Source organism: Thamnophis elegans, chromosome Z (genome assembly GCF_009769535.1).
Source record: "Thamnophis elegans isolate rThaEle1 chromosome Z, rThaEle1.pri, whole genome shotgun sequence".
In the NCBI taxonomy this organism is placed as follows: domain Eukaryota; kingdom Metazoa; phylum Chordata; class Lepidosauria; order Squamata; family Colubridae; genus Thamnophis; species Thamnophis elegans.
Window position 1 is genome coordinate 52,224,925 of NC_045558.1, and position 16,409 is coordinate 52,241,333.

At 41.3% G+C, this 16,409-nt stretch overlaps 1 protein-coding gene across 5 annotated transcripts in view; it reads right to left on the reverse strand.

Moving 5' to 3' along the window:
* TCAIM (T cell activation inhibitor, mitochondrial) overlaps positions 1-16,409 on the reverse strand; it is a 115,978-nt gene that overhangs the window by 80,895 nt on the left and 18,674 nt on the right. For 4 of the 5 annotated variants that reach the window (XR_004256948.1, XM_032236919.1, XM_032236918.1 and 1 more), the window contains exons 10-11: positions 14,906-15,037; positions 9,401-9,546 (exon numbers count right to left, since the gene is read on the reverse strand). Coding sequence is in view for 4 of the 5 variants with exons in the window: in XM_032236919.1 (XP_032092810.1) it covers positions 9,401-9,546; positions 14,906-15,037 (278 nt within the window). In the remaining variant the exon portion in view is untranslated. Of the gene's footprint in view, positions 1-9,018; positions 9,547-14,905; positions 15,038-16,409 lie in introns of those variants that run through there. The other variant, XM_032236920.1, reaches the window with a different exon arrangement.

The window sequence follows — 16,409 nt, forward strand, 5'->3', positions numbered from 1 at the left end:
GGTTCTTGGAGGTAGGGCAGCGGATGAACTTCCTCTGAGGGAAGGTCAGAAAGTCTAGGACAAGCCCCTTCCTGATGGTGTTGAGGACCCACCTGTCCGATGTTATCTCCTCCCACCTGTCGGCATACAGTTGCAACCGACCCCCTATGGGAGGAACCCTGTGACCGTCACTTCCCCCTGCAAAAGGAGCGAGAGTTGTTGTTGTGGTGGTTGCCCCATGAAATGGCTTCCAAAAAGAAGACCGAGTTTGCCTGGCATGAGACCCGAAGGAGGACCTATCTTGGTGTCTATCCCCCCTCTGCTGGAAAGATCTCTGGTAGGAGGATGAAGGAGTAGCTTGGCCTGCCTCCTGGCTCTGAAAGGGTTGCTTACGGAAAGAGTCAGAGCCCTTACAGTCATTTCTTTTCAAGGTGGCTGGGAGGACCTTTCGTTTGTCTTTGGTTTCGATGACAATTTGAATTTGAATTTACTTTATTTGTATGCCGCCCTTTTCCCTGAGAGGGACTCAGGGCGGCTCACAATTCAAGAGAGGGGAAAAAAACAAACAAAGTTACAAAACATAAAGACCATACACAGCTAAAAAACACAACAATCATACCATTCGAAGTGGGGCTGCAAATCTTTAGCCCCAGGCCTGTTGGAACAGCCAGGTTTTAAGGGCTATGCGGAAGGCCTGGAGGGTGGTGAGGGTACGAATCTCCACGGGGAGTTCGTTCCACAGGGTCAGAGCAGCCACAGAGAAGGCCCTCCTCTGGGTAGTCGCCAGTCGATACTGGGCGGCTGATGGAATTCGGAGGAGGCCTAGTCTGTGGGATCTTATTGGTCTAGTGGAGGTAACTGGCAGTAGGCGGTTTCTCAAGTACCCAGATCCAATACCATGAAGGGCTTTGTAGGTGACAACTAGCACCTTGAAGCGAATCTGGAGATCAACAGGCAGCCAGTGCAGCTCGCGGAGGATAGGTGTTATGTGGGTGAATCGAGGCGCACCCACGATTGCTCGCGCGGCTGCATTCTGGACAAGCTGAAGTCGCCGAATACTCTTCAAGGGCAGCCCCATGTAGAGCACGTTGCAGTATTCCAGCCTAGAGATCACAAGGGCACGAGTGACTGTTGTGAGAGCCTCCCGGTTCAGGTAGGGACGCAACTGGTGCACCAGGCGAACCTGGGCAAATGCCCCCCTGGTCACAGCTGACAAATGGTGTTCAAAAGTCAGCTGTGGGTCCAGGAGGACTCCCAAGTTGCGGACCCTATCTGAGGGGCATAGTATTTGATCCCCCAGCCTGAGAGATGGAACACTTGGCCAATTAGTAGGAGGGAAGCACAACAGCCACTCGGTCTTATCTGGATTGAGTACAAGCTTGTTAACCCCCATCCAGTCCCTAACAGCCTCGAGGCCCTGGCTCATCACGTCCATCGCTTCATTGAGTTGGCACGGGGCGGACAGATACAGCTGTGTATCGTCCGCATACTGGTGGTATTTTATCCCGTGCTGTCAAATGATCTCACCCAGCGGTTTCATGTAGATATTAAAGAGGAGGGGGGACAGGACCGAACCCTGCGGCACCCCATACGTTAGGGGCCTAGGGGTCGATTGCTGCCCTCCAACTAACACCGACTGCGACCTGTCCGAGAGGTAAGAGGAGAACCACCGTAAGACAGTGCCTCCCACCCCCACCTCCCGCAGTCGTCGCAGAAGGATACCATGGTCGATGGTATCGAAAGCCGCAGAGAGGTCAAGGAGTACTAGGATGGAGGCATGACCTCCATCTCTGGCTCTCCAGAGATCATCGATCAACGCGACCAAAGCGGTTTCCGTGCTGTAGCCAGGCCTGAAACCCGACTGGAAGGGATCTAGATAACTGGTTTCCTCCAAGGACCGCTGGAGCTGAAAGGCCAAACTTGTCCAGGGCCTCCCCAAAAAGGTGTCCCCCTTTGAAGGGGGCAGATGCCAACTTCCATTTGGCTTTCATCTCGACCTGCCAGTGGCAAAGCCACAGGAGGCGGCGATAAGTGATATTGGAGGCTAGAGTTCTCGATGCGAACTTCACTGCATTCAGCGAAGCATCTGCTGAGTATTCAATAGCTGTAATAATTTTGGTAAGCTCATGATGCCACCTAGACTTCCTGGGGGGAGGCTTGGATCTGAGTTGTCTCAGCCAGAATAAGGATGCCCTGGTAAATAACGAGGCAGAGGGGGACGCCTTAATGGCCCAGGCGGACGCCATATGTGTCTTGTGGCAAGCCTTTTCCGACCTCTTATCCTTGGCCTTCAGACTTTCTAAAAGATCAGCAGGCAAGTTGGAAGTGGAGGTGAGAGACATCACTGGAGCATCTACCTCTGGAAATTTCAGGGCCTCCTCCATTTTTGCATCCACAGCATAAAGGGTCTTTTTCCCCCCACTGGGGTTGGTTAAGGTGCCAGGCTGGACCCATTGACATTGGACCACGTCCATAAATAGGTCAGGCACCGGAATAAGTTCCTGAGTGGGAACTGCTTCCTTGAAAAGGCCATGTTTATGGTCCTTGGAAGACGATGACCCTTGGCCAGAATCTGATATGGGGATGGAACCTAACTCAGTTGCCGTCATGACCTTGTGCAGAATAGATTTAAATAGCAATGGCTTAAAAAGGCCAGTGAAGGCCGGCTTGTCTGGGGAAAGATCTTCGTCCTCAGAGAATACGAAACCTTCGCCCCCTTCCTCCTCGGAATTAGAGGAGTCAGACTCAGAAGAGGATGAGGGAGAGGCTAGCTCCTTAGATGTGGAGGCCTTGGCCTGATGCTTGATTTTGGTTTGTGTTTTATGAGAATCCCTCTGCTTGATGCCCTCTGCTATGCCCTGGGAGATAGCTAGAGAGATCACCTCCCTCATTTCTGCAGACAGTGCTGGGCTTTTGCCCTCCTTCAGGCGACTGTTGCTGGTGTGCCTATGGCGCCTAGTCCTGCCTGAGCTGGAATCCCCTTCCCCAGGTAAGGTGTCCTGGAAGGAGTCCCGCTCTTCCCTGATAGAAGAGCTGGATGAATCAGGGTAGCCCAGGAGGCCTCCGGTGAAGGATCTCTGGACTCAGACCCATCCATAGAGGGAGACCTACTGCTCCTTGGAGATTGGTCCCCGTAATTTGGAGAAGGAGACTCCTGTGGTGGTGAGGAACTGAGGGCTATGCCACCTTGTGGGGTCGAGAGGTCTCACTGGTCACGTCAGGATGCCCTGAAGATTTCTGGGGTGACCTATTACTGGTGCCCTTACTCCCTTTCCCCTTTTTGGGGATTGTATCCAACCTGCTTCGCTTGCTGGAGGGCCCTGCCACCTCCTCTTATACCTCCCTGCATTCCTCAGCCATACTGCCTGGGTGAGAGGTAATGGCGATGTTGCAAGGACGGGCACCCACGCTGGCCAGCCAGCTCAAGTGTGATCGCAGAGATTGCGGGAGAGAGAGGGCCGCCTGATGGACGGATTCCTCCGCCCCACCACCCTTGGCTCCCCGAGAATTAACTGAAGGAGGGGGAAAGGCTAGCTGGCGCCCCGGAGTAGCCCCGTGCCCTCGGCGGTACTCTGTGGCTGAGAGCAAGGTCGGAAAGTCCGTTCGCGGCCTGATTCTTCGTTCTTTGCTTCTCAGAGCTCCCGAACGTCCACACGTGACGACAGGCCCTTTTGAGTAATTTAAAATGGCAGCGGATGTGCGTGCAGCTTCCTCCCAAGTCCACAGTCACTTGACAAAAAGGCGCCAAAACGGTGGAAAACTGTTGGCGCTGTTGCCAGGCAGATGAGAGGGCTGCGAAGCCAGCGGCAAATGCCCGCAAGGCCTTGGTCGAAATACGGTCAGGGGAATCAATTACGGAACACAGACATGCTCCCCACCCCCCCTCACTCGCCAGCGGCTGCGGGACAAGCAATCTCTGCGCCCTGAGCCGCTTGTGACCAGCGGAAGGCAGGGCCAGCCCGGAAAGCCTCTCAGCGATTCACTCAAACCTTCATTGCAAATACTTCTGATCTTCGACAGTTAGGATGAAAGGTGGTCAAAACGGGATCAAATACCCTAGTCTATCTGTCCTTGGATTGGAGCACTCCCAAAACAGTCCCAACGGGCGGACTGAGTTTTTAAACTGAATATGAAGAGGCAAAGGGAGGCGTGGTCAAGAAAAAACATCACTCAGTCCAAGGGCAGATAGGCTGTGTTAACCCACGCTTGGACTCTCCGAGCAGTGCACTGGAGAAAGGAGGAAGGAATGAAGATTTCTGATGCTCACTGCCTCCTTCTCACAAGAAAAATCTGTTGGGAAGCTCCTGCTCACATACATTTTTTTGCTATGTTCATTCTGTTTATTTGTTTAGGTAAGGAAATATCTCTAAAACAATAACCCAAAGGGGCCCCAGTTGTTTAATCTCTCCTATAATTGCAACATTGTATTTGGGGCAGTGCTCCTGTGGATATACAATGGTGCTTTTTCCAAATCATGTTTAGATCGTATTTATAAAGAAATATTTAAAATTCAAAAGAATTCACAAATTTTTAAGCACTATATAAATGCACTTATGCTCTTTAAATTTTATTTTACTTTTCCCTGTACAACAATATATACTGCTATGTAACACTTCGTTGCGTTGTGAGCCCAAAATATAGAGCATTATGTTAAAATATGATCAACTGCAACATTTCCAGAGCGCGAAAAACGGCCCTATGGGCAAACCAGAAATTTGGGAATGGACTTCCGGTTTCTCCCTAGGGCTGTTTTTCGTGCTCCGGAGGCTGAGGTGGCGCAGTGGTTAGGGTGCAGTACTGCAGGCCACTTCAACTGACTGTTATCTGCAGTTCGGCGGTTCTAATCTCACCTGCTCAAGGTTGACTCAGCCTTCCATCCTTCCGAGGTGGGTGAAATGAGGACCCAGACTGTGGGGGCGATATGCTGACTCTGTAAACCGCTTAGAGAGGGCTGAAAGCCCTATGAAGCGGTATATAAGTCTAACTGCTAACTGCTATTCAGGGAAACCTCCTGAGGGCCTTGGGGGGGGTGGTTTTGCCCTCCCCAGGCACCTAGAAAGCCTCTGGAGTCTGGGGAGTGAAAAACAGATCCATCACGGGCCAAAAGCAGGAGGTCACGCGCATAGCATTATGGGTGTGGGCATGCCCATGCACGACCCCCTTTTGTTCCCCCCGCTTTTGGCACGCAATGGGAAAAAGGTTAGCCATCACTGCTATAGGGCATTGCAAGTCAGAACAACCAGACACAAGGAGTTTCCCCATGTCATAACTCTGCTGAACAACTAATACCCACAACACTATTTAGAAAGACAGTATTACCATCATTTTTCTCATCTTCCCTATTACCTATTACCGTATCTTCTTATGGCTATAACTTCTGCTTATATCTTATGATTTAAATTTTAATTAGTATTCTAATATGATTTATGTTGATTGCTTATTTAGTATCCATGGCTATCAAGTGCTGTATCTAGTGTTTTATGATGTATTTTTTCCAAGGACTATGATAATGATCTATTACTATTGTTGTATGTATACTGAAAGCCTATGCACCGGAGACATATTCCTTGTGTGTCTAATCACACTTGGCCAATAAAGAATTCTAAGATACTAAAGTTCTGGATAATAACATAAATAATAAACTGAGAATGCCTATATCCTCACATCTAATTTTGTTTTCCCTAGAGCATCTAGGCTCAGCTTTGTAATAAAAGCTCTCTAGGAAGTCTCTCCCAGTAATACTTTCCATTTTCTTTGCTGTGAATCACCAAATCAGCAGGGTATTTGTTTACCGCATCCTTGCTTTACATTATGTATGAATTCTTCTACCTTTGAGATCGCTAAAAGACTATTTGAGACAATTGTTTTCCATATGAACTTAATGACTAGAATGCTACAACATAATACAATCTACAGGCCATAGAAAAATTAGGTTTTGACTTTTTAGCTTTGATAATCTGAAGCTGTAAAATAAAATCATTTTAGGAAACATTGATAGGCATTTAAATAATACACACTTATCTTTTTTGAAGTTTTAGCAGCACTAAGAACACAACAATTTAAAATATGGTTAATGTAAAATCTCCTCCTGAAAATGGCACTATCAGCAATATCGTTTTCTAAAAAAATTAGATATTATATCAATACCTTAAGGTTGATTTTCAGAAGATGAGGCAGCAAGAAACTTGGCACAAGAATACAGAAAGGAGGACTGGACTCCACCTATGACTTTTTCCTAGCCAGGTCTCTACTTTGCAATGTTAGTCCTACCTGGGATTTCTTCCAGTATTCTTTTGGAAAGTTCGCCTTCTTCTGATAAGGTCAGGAATAACATAACAGACTCCTTAAACCAGTTGGGTCTTCACAAGCTTTCTTAGCTTGTGAAGATGGAAGTCCACATTATTATCTTCCTGTTCTAATACACTACAGCATGATTTCTGAGATCATAATGACCGGTCATTATGAAATTATAATTTCCCATAATGCAACCCAGAAATTATATACCATTATATTTCAAAGTGTCTAACAAATCGTCTTCTTTCTTTCTGCAATTTTGTTATTGTTGCCAGCCTGGAACATTGCAAACAAAATAGTTACTCAGCCTCTGCTAGGAAACAAGCATAGTGTGGCAGACTGCACAATGAAGACTTTTATAATCTATCTTTACTAGAAGAATTCAGCCATAAAAATGTAACATACTCACTCATAATTGTAAGGTTCTGCTTTATGTTTAGAATACACAGATCTCATTATGAGTCAGATAAACATTTTGGCAAAGGTCTGTAAAGACTCAGATTATAACACCAAGTAACAGTAAAAGCTGTATCCTGAAGTTTAGGATTGTTTTTTGAGAATCTGCGAGATCAACAGCCTTACTTAGGACGAAGGCTCTCCATCATTTGTAGGAATTAATACTAACATCTGTCTTTTTTCTGTCTTTATTCAGCGTTTTCATCAAGATAGTCATCCTTTTTAAACAACTTGTAAATGCATATTTATGAAAGTTATTGAGAAGATTAAAATTAAAACAACTTTAACATTTTAGTTCAATAATATTTAAAATAGTGTGGTCTATTCAAATACTGTTTGTATGCAGACTTTTATCAAAGCCTCTCTTTTTTAGGTAAGTCATACATAAACTCAGATAAGAAGAAATATGTCACAATCTCTTAGCAAACAATTGCTGTTGGTTCTCTTTTCATGCTAGCAAAATCAGTTGGTAAGATTGCTATTGATCTGATACATATCACTATCTAGGAATGAGCAATTTGTGGACTCTGGGCAATGCAGATGTTTATGTCTCTGTTACCCTAGCCAATGTATTTGTACATTGAGGTTGATGCAAGCTGGAATGCAAAAGTCTGCAGGGCCATAATTGGGTTACTTGTGAATTATTCATGTATGTCAGCCTTTCCTAACCTGTGCAAAACTGAGTGGCCTTCAATTTCTGTCAACTTCAGTCAGGATGTTAATTGGGGCTCAGCGTGTCTGAAAAGTAGAGAACTCAATTGGGAAATAGTAATCTATCTAAAGATCATAAAACATGGGCTCAGCATGCTTTTACCTTCCCACAGATTCATCCTAGTTCCAAACACTGGGAACTTCCATGTAAGGTGATTCTCCGCACTAGGTTGCATACCTAGTAGGGGTGCGTTGCTGCCGGCATTGCTGCCGGTTCACTGCCCATGTGCACAGAACATGCCCACCTCTGATGCCTAGCAGGAAAAGACCCCAATTAGCACAAATGGCTTTCTCTTCTGCCATAGGGGATCCTAAAATGTTTTTCTCAAGTATCTTTTACATTGCATCCAATCATTTATGCAGATTATTCTGTAAGGACCTAGTCTAGTGTACATTACTGATGAAGTAGCATGTAAGTATATCAGCGCTGCCCAGAAGGCTTGTCAGGCCTAATCAACCTGGATCAGAAATGAAAAATATATGACTGAATTGCAGCAAGGCTAATAGGTCCTCAGTGGCTGCGCTCTGTAAAGGCATGAGGTAAACTGACCCAAAAGTCCCAAGGAATATCTACTGAAGTGGTTACAAAGAAGCACATATTAATATCTTAATCAAAAGCAGAAATGCTTAAATTCATGTTCAGAAAGAATTGACCATATATAGAGCTACTTTTGTTTACATGAAAAATATAAAATGCAAGATCTAAAAGACAAAGCATTTAAACAAACTTTTATAAAGTTTTCTCAAACAAGGTGTACAATAATTGTGCAAAATAAATACAGTATATCAGTAATATTTACCACTAGGGTGTTGCAGAAATATTTATTTTCAAGAACATTTGCATCACAGAATAATTTCAATTACCATCTTTCAGACTTCTCCAAACACAATTTGTGCATACTGAAATCCATATGTTCATGTATTACATGGGAATATATATATATACATACATACATATATACATACATACATACATATACATATACATTTTATATATATACATATATATATACATATATATATACATATATATATACATATATATATACATATATATATACATATATATATACATATACATATACATACATACATACATACATACATACATACATACATACATATATATATATATATATATATATATATATATATATATTAGCTCTCATCAGCTAGCCATACCCAAGTTTTATTTATTTATCAGCATAAATATAACAAATGTAACAAAAAAGGCAACAGTAAAAAATATTGGGTTTCTGTCTGGATGGACTCTTGTGACGAGCCTAATGACAGAGAGTGGAAGTGTGACCTTCCTCCCATACTTGGGCATACCAGGGGTTGTGACTTTAAGTATATATATATATATATATATATATATTCTCGTAGATTTTCATGGGTGTAGGTATGCTGGTCTTGTTGTATTCGGGTTACACAGGAAAAGACCCGAATACAACAACACCAGTATGTATATATGCATGTATGTATGCATGTATGGATGTATGTATGTATGTATGTATGTACACACATACACACACACGTAAGATTCACATTTGTGTGCTACCTGGATTACATTCAAAGTTTCTATACCTCATTCCCCATTATACAGTTTTATTACAGTCTTGAAACCCAGTCATATGCAACAATGGAGAGATTCAACCCTCTTTAAATATATAGTCTCACACACACGCACAAAAAAAAACAAACCCGCAGACATAATACTTTTCTGAACAGCAGAAAAATCCAAGGAAATGCTATGCATTGCTTCCTAATACTGGCATGGAATTTTTGTTCATAATTTACTTCACAAAATATCCAATTTAGAAATTTATACCAATGCATAAATAACATTTGTTCTCTTTTACATTGAGTATAGCAGCATTTCAGTTTTTCCAGTTCCAAGGGATACAGATATCTCCATCTTGCAGAACAGAAAAGAAATGGGAAATGCAGAGATTCATACCTTGCAAATATGGCAATGATTCTTCTAATAGATTGCTGCATGAATGAATCATCTGTGCACTGGAAACACTGGGTTCTTTATATAGCTGTCGAAGACAAAATTTTTCTGTGGCAGCCTTGATCAGCTTCTTTTCTAGTAGTATGGACCTGAAATTGTAAACACCCCATGTACACCTTAATAATATAAAACACGAGACTTCCGGTGGGCAGAGCCTGACAGGGGGTTGTTATTTTTAACAGCTCTGGAATCTTGGCATCGTTAAACTGTCTAAATAGCAATCTATCAAGCTGTTTAGCAGTTTATTTACCCTCTCTTCGGGCTTAGAAGAGAGAGGTGAGAAGCTATGCATCGGAAGCTCTCCAACTAGCCCTTTCAGCCTAAACGCTGGGAGGAAGGGGGAGGGCACCGGCTGCAGCATGGCAGCTCTGAGCCAGGATTCATTCTGCCTTTTGTTGCAGAACGAAGGTTTTCGCTCATCCTCAGCACAAATGATTTACTATAGTCTTCAAGCCGAGCTGAATCAATATTGGTGAACATCTAATTATATGTATAAATCCTTAGTTCCATCTGCAAAGAATTCCTTCTGCTAATTACTTGCTGAAAGTTCTATGAAAAATGGCGCCGAGCTGTGTAGGAGGGGCGTGACTCAGATAGAATTTTTGCGAAGCCTAAAAGTGATATATTACCAAGAAGTGATTTATTATCAAACCAAATAGCAATTACTGCATAATTGGACTGCTTGGACTTTTTAACTGACTAAAGAAGATTAAACTTGAGATGGCTTCTAAGCAAAAATCCCCCCCTCCTCCCCCCGCATCGAAAAGTGCCGGAAATTCACCAGCTCCTTCTGCTAAATTACAATCATTACTCCCCTCTACTTCTGCAGGGGACCCCCTGACAAGGGAAATTCTGCAGAAGGAATTAATCGATGCGTTAAAAAATCATGCTGTTACAATGGAAGCAAAACTTAAGGAAGAGATAGCTGCTTCTAACAAACAGATGTCTGAAGAACTTATGACATGTAACCAAATGATTAGAAGGGACTTTCTGATGACTCTGAATTCGCTAACTAGTTATGCATATGGACTTGAAGAAAAGTTAGAAGATCTTAGTGACTCTAATACGAACTTGGTAATGACGATGGAGGCGGTCCAGCAGAAAATGAAATCATAATGCTACAGTATAGGCAAATGGAATTTGCTTTAAGGATAAGGGGCCTCCCTGAAAATACACAAGAGAACCTGAAACAGACTCTCTCTGAAGCCTTCGACCTGATGGCGGGAAAGTCAGGAGGGAATCTTGATTGGCAAATCGAAAAGGTTTACCGCGTTAATTCCTGGCTGGCAAAACAAAGACAATTACCAAGAGATACAGTAGTCTACTTCACCACTAGAGATGTGAGAAACATGTTATTACAGGAATCCTACAAAAGTAAGCTTCAAATCGGGGGTTGGGAGGTGACTGTCTTGAAGGAGATACCACCTAAAATGCTGAGATCTAGGAAAGACTATGCCTTTGAAGAGCTTAAAAATCGCCAGATATAGTTTAGATGGGACGCACCAGCCGGCATCACATTTAGCTACCTTGGAAAAAGACATCGCCTCAATACAGTATGGAAGGCACAAGATTTCTACACCAATGTACTGAAGGGTGGACAACCCCCTTCCTTTAGATCTAGACAAAGAAAACAAGAAGGATATGATGGAAAGCAAACCACTCAAGTATTAACAAGGGGGGGATCAACTTGTTCTCTCAGAGGTACAAGAAGCTAAAGAACAAAGACAAGACCACGTAGTTACTAGACGAATGGAATAGGAATTAAGAAAGCAACGTACACAAGCCACTGTTCAGGAGCATACAGGTGTTACATCAGAAGCAGTGGGAGGAGCTAGGCCAAAGGTTAAATTCCAAGATGTTCAGATGGCTATTAAAAAGTTTCAGGGGGCTAATGATGGTAACTAAGTCTCTAATATGGAATGTTAAGCAATTGGATCAATTTAGCAGAGGATGGAGTGCTCAGTATTGAAGGGTATGATTTGGTATATGGTTGCTTGTTTGCTGTATAAAGAGGTGGATGAGAATTTTAAAGGTCATGTTCTGGGGAATGCCTTGCTACGGGTTGGGAAAAAACATCAATATAAATTAAATGACATGGTAGACTTATAAAAAGGTTAAGGTATTCTGGACAAAAATATGATGGATTATGCAAAATGTTCTAAAAAAAAAGGATAAAGTTTACCCCCCACCTATTTTTTGCTATGTATAATTACTGACTGTACAGCAGTAGAGATTAACTTGACTTTGCATTTGGTAACTGCAACTAGATTGTTGGTGGTGCAATACTGGAAGAAGGAAGATTTGTCTACTATCCAAGAATGGACATTGAAAATCACAAACTTAGAGATGGCTAAAATATTTGCATATCTCAAGGATAATTCAAATGAGAGATATAAACGAGACTGGGAAAAATGGATTGACTATATTCAAAATAAATATGGGCCTAGGAAATTTCAGATAGCTTATGATTAAGATCAAAAATGATACAAATTGTTTATAGTTAGCATAGCAAGGAGGAGTTAAGCTGAATTCAAAGATGTTATTAACTTTCTACTTTCTCTTTAAGTATATTTTAAACTGTTTTTGTTAAAGATTTATACCTTGTATTGGTTCTGGGAAGTCAGGGGTGGGGGAAGGTTGGAAGGGCTGGGGAGGAGGGGGGAGCGTGGAGTTTACTAAGTTGGAGGAGGGGTGTTGGATGATTGTACATGTAAACTGCTATTTTTTCTTTTTTATGTATATTGAAATGGAATTATAAATACCATCAACACAAAAGGGAGTTTGCTCAGAAGCTGAAATACACCAAGTGAATTAGAGGAAGAGTGGGAAGCAGAGGAGAGAAGAAAGATAGGAAGAGAGGGATAGAAGAGAGGGTGAAGGGGGAAGATGAGGTGTATAAGGAGGAGTGGTAAGGGGAGAGAGGAGAAGGAGAAAGGAAGGGGAAGTAGAGTAGAAAATGATGGAGGGACAGGATGTAGAAAGGGGGAGGAGAGAGGGGGAAGAAAGTGTCGGATAAGGTATAAATATGGTGTATGGAGAGCAGAAGAGCCAATAACTGGGTTTTTCTTTTTTTTTTCCTTTGGTAGTTGATGGTAAGATGAATTGATGTAAGTACTTAATAATACAACATGATATTGACTATGTAATAGTATACATGTGATTATATGTTATGAAAATGGAAAATAAAAACTTTCTATGGAAAAAAATATATAAAACACAAAGGAAAATAGCAAATCAATTCTTAGCTTTTGAAATGACTTTGCATTTTTGGAATTACTAAAAAAAAAATCATATTTAGTTTCCCTTTCTCAAACTGTAAATAACCTGCAACATTCTTTCAAAGGTGAGTTTAAAGAAATATCAAAATATATAGTAGCTGAAGTATTTCTCAATTATCTTCTCAAGTACTTTCTAAAGTGTCTTCTATTCCACATTTTTTCAATTTCAGTTTCAAGGTTTGCTTAAAAACTGGCTGACACTGATTTCAATTACTATATTTCAAGTTTATTATTCCCTTAAATCTGATTTATATATATGTATCGACATAATAAGTACTTATTAATTAATTTATTGTATGTATGTATGTATGTATGTATATATATGTAGGTCTCTAGTTATTCGGGTTTTCTCCCGCGTAGAATTGGAGATGTCTTGGCGACGTTTCGACGAAGTCTCATTCGTCATCTTCAGGTTACTTCAGGCTTGGTGTTTCCAGGAGTAATGTGAGATCTCGGCTGTTTCTTCCTTTTAACTGCCAGTGGGGGTTTGAACTGATTGGGTGGGATCTTGGCTGTGTCCTGATTGGGTGGAGGTGTGTCCTGATTGGGTGGAGGTGTGTTCTGTTCTGATTGTTTGGGGGGTTGTGTTTCATGTAAGTGTAGGAGGGGTTTTAAAGAGGCTAATTGTGCATTTGCAGTCTGGCTTCTGGTTCTGGGTCGTGCCTCCTCATCAGTTTGTGTTTTTGTCTGTTTTCTTTGTGGATGTTTGGTGGTGATATTCTGTGTGGCTCTTGTGAGTGTGGGCCTGGTGTCATTCATCATGTTCGGGACTCGTTTATCAATAAGGGCAGGCTTCCAAAAGGCTGGCAAGCGGGAGGTATCGTCCTGCCTGTTCATGCTGTGTGGGCGTTTTTCTATTTCAATTGCTTCTCTGATTATTCGGTTGTTGAAATGTTCAGCCTTGGTGATAGTTCTAGTCTTATTAAAATCAATTTTATGTCCTGTGGCTTTAAGGTGTTGGACCAGGGAAGAAGTTGGTTCCTCTTTTCTGATTGCGTTTTTGTGTTCTTCAATGCGTGCACTTATTCTTCTGTTGGTTTGTCCGATGTATGTGGTGGGGCAGGTGGTGCATGGGATTTCATATACTCCTTGATTTTCTAACTCAATTTTGTCTTTGGGGTTTCTTAGGATGGTGGATATTTTTCGGTCTGTGCAGAATGCTGTCTTGATGTTGTGTTTGCGGAGGATTTTGCTGATTCTGTCTGTGGTGCCTTTTATGTATGGGAGGAGGGCTTTTCCGTTTTCTTGTTCTCTGTCCTGGACTTTAGTGGGGGTTTCTTTTTGGATTAGGTTGGTGATCTTATTTCTTTGGAATCCATTGGATGTCAGTACGTTAGTGAGAGTGTGTAGTTCGTTTTTTAGGTGTTGTTCATCAGCTAGGCGTTTTGTTCTGGAGATGAGTGTCTTGGCTACGGAATTAATCTGGGCTGGGTGGTGGTGTGAGAGTGCATACAGATAGCGGTTAGTATGTGTTTTCTTCTGGTAGATGGTGTGTCCTAGGGAGCCATTAGATTTCCTGTAGACTAAGACGTCCAGGAAGGGAAGTTGGTTGTTTACTTCTGTTTCCATGGTGAACTGTATTTTGGGGTGTAGGCTGTTGAGCCTACCAACCCTGACGACGCTAACAGAATCAGATCCGAAATCACCAACATCCTCTGCACCAGCAAGCCACCCAAAAGCAACTTACCCAAAGAACAACAGACAGCACTACAACCCCCCAAACAATCAGAACAGAACACACCTCCACCCAATCAGGACACACCTCCACCCAATCAGGACACAGCCAAGCCCCCACCCAATCAGTTCAAACCCCCACTGGCAGTTAAAAGGAAGAAACAGCCGAGATCTCACATTACTCCTGGAAACACCAAGCCTGAAGTAGCCTGAAGATGACGAATGAGACTTCGTCGAAATGTCACCAAGACATCTCCAATTCTACGCGGGAGAAAACCCGAAAAACCTACATACTAATACCCGCGAAAACCTCAGAAAACACACACACACACACACACACGCTACTCTATAAATTAAGACTAAAGAGCGTAAGGAACTGGGTTCAAGAGAATCTTGTGGACTAATATTCATTTTTATTTACATATGTGAAGTGTTGCCTTGGAACCTCTCAAGTTATTAAATACAGACTAGGATGTGTGTTTTGAATAATACTTACTCTTCTTTTATTTTCAGTTTTTCTCTTGCTTGTTGATTTTTGTCCATGATAAACCACTGGAGAGTTACTAGATCACACACTACTGGGATGATGAAGTGACCAAGTTCATGAAGACTTGGTGCATATCTGTCACTGCATAAAGGAAAGAACAAACAAGTTGATGTTGCTATTTGTAGCCAAAATTATGTAACATTCATATCAAAAAGGCTTAATTAAAAATAAAATATGCTTTAGAATTTTTGGGAAATGTGCAATGATTTAACATAATACTACAATATAATCTCCACCCAATTAAATATATTAAGCAAGTTACACCTCTAGTACTTTAGCAGCTTTGATTTCATAATTAGCGGTCTTTTGTAATTATCCTTTAATCTTTCTGACTTCCAAGTCTGCTTTGCAGGATAGAAGACTATAAAGTGGAGGATGTGTATTTTAGGACATGCAGAAAATTGTACGTTTTAGTAATTCTGTAACCCTAACAGAAAGAATGACCTTCTACTAGTTTATTTCTGGAATAAGAGAAAATAATTATACTAGGAAATTTTTATGGCTGATTTAAAGTTCTGTGACCCCTCAATGCCTCTGTGGAGAACATGTGGAATATAGAGAACTCAAGGAAAAGTTTTTGTATTGCTAGCTATTCCAGTCTATGGAATGTGGTTTGAAGAGTGTTGTACAAGAGAGAAGTAGGAAATACATTATTTTAAAATGATTTATAATAATTTTTATTTGTAGCATGTTTTTCCTTCATTTTAAGTGACTACTTTTTGATTGCTCTATTTTTAAGGAAAGATCTGAAGCAGGAAAGACTTTAATTAAAACAATTGTTCAATACATAAAATACTATGTTTTGAAATGATACTTTTTCAGAAGCTTTGCAATAGAAATCCTTATAAAGAAATCTGTAGCTTTATTTATTGGAGACTTTTTCTAAATTCAGTTACAATTGCAGACTTATTACCCAGTGACATTCATTAAATGCACTTTACTGTAGTCTGATAAATGATCTAAACATAGAAAAGAACAGAAACACACACATTTATTATTTAAAAAGCTTCAAGTTTCTAATATTCTGATGATATGTCCAAAACCAATTGAACCATAGTCACAGATATTCCATCCATAATAATAGTTTTGTGATACCCAAAAAGTTAATAATAATTTCCTAAAACTTAACATAACTAGAACTCTGCCAATTTTCAACACATTCATATCTTTCAAGATGTATCTTGTGGTATAGCCATGCCTTTAACATTATATGTCTCCAAACTTGTTAATAATATTAGTCTCTCTATTTGTCCTCAACTACAAAACTGCTTGCTAACATACATTTCTGTTCTGCAAAATCGGGATTTCTTTTTGAAAATGAAAAAGTTGGCTAAATTAATTTATGTGGATTATATGGTAAGTTTTAGAACTTCTTGCTATTTAAGTATTTTCCAAAATATACCACTTTAAAAATATTTTGATATGCTCATAGTCTTCTGAAGAGAGAACCAAC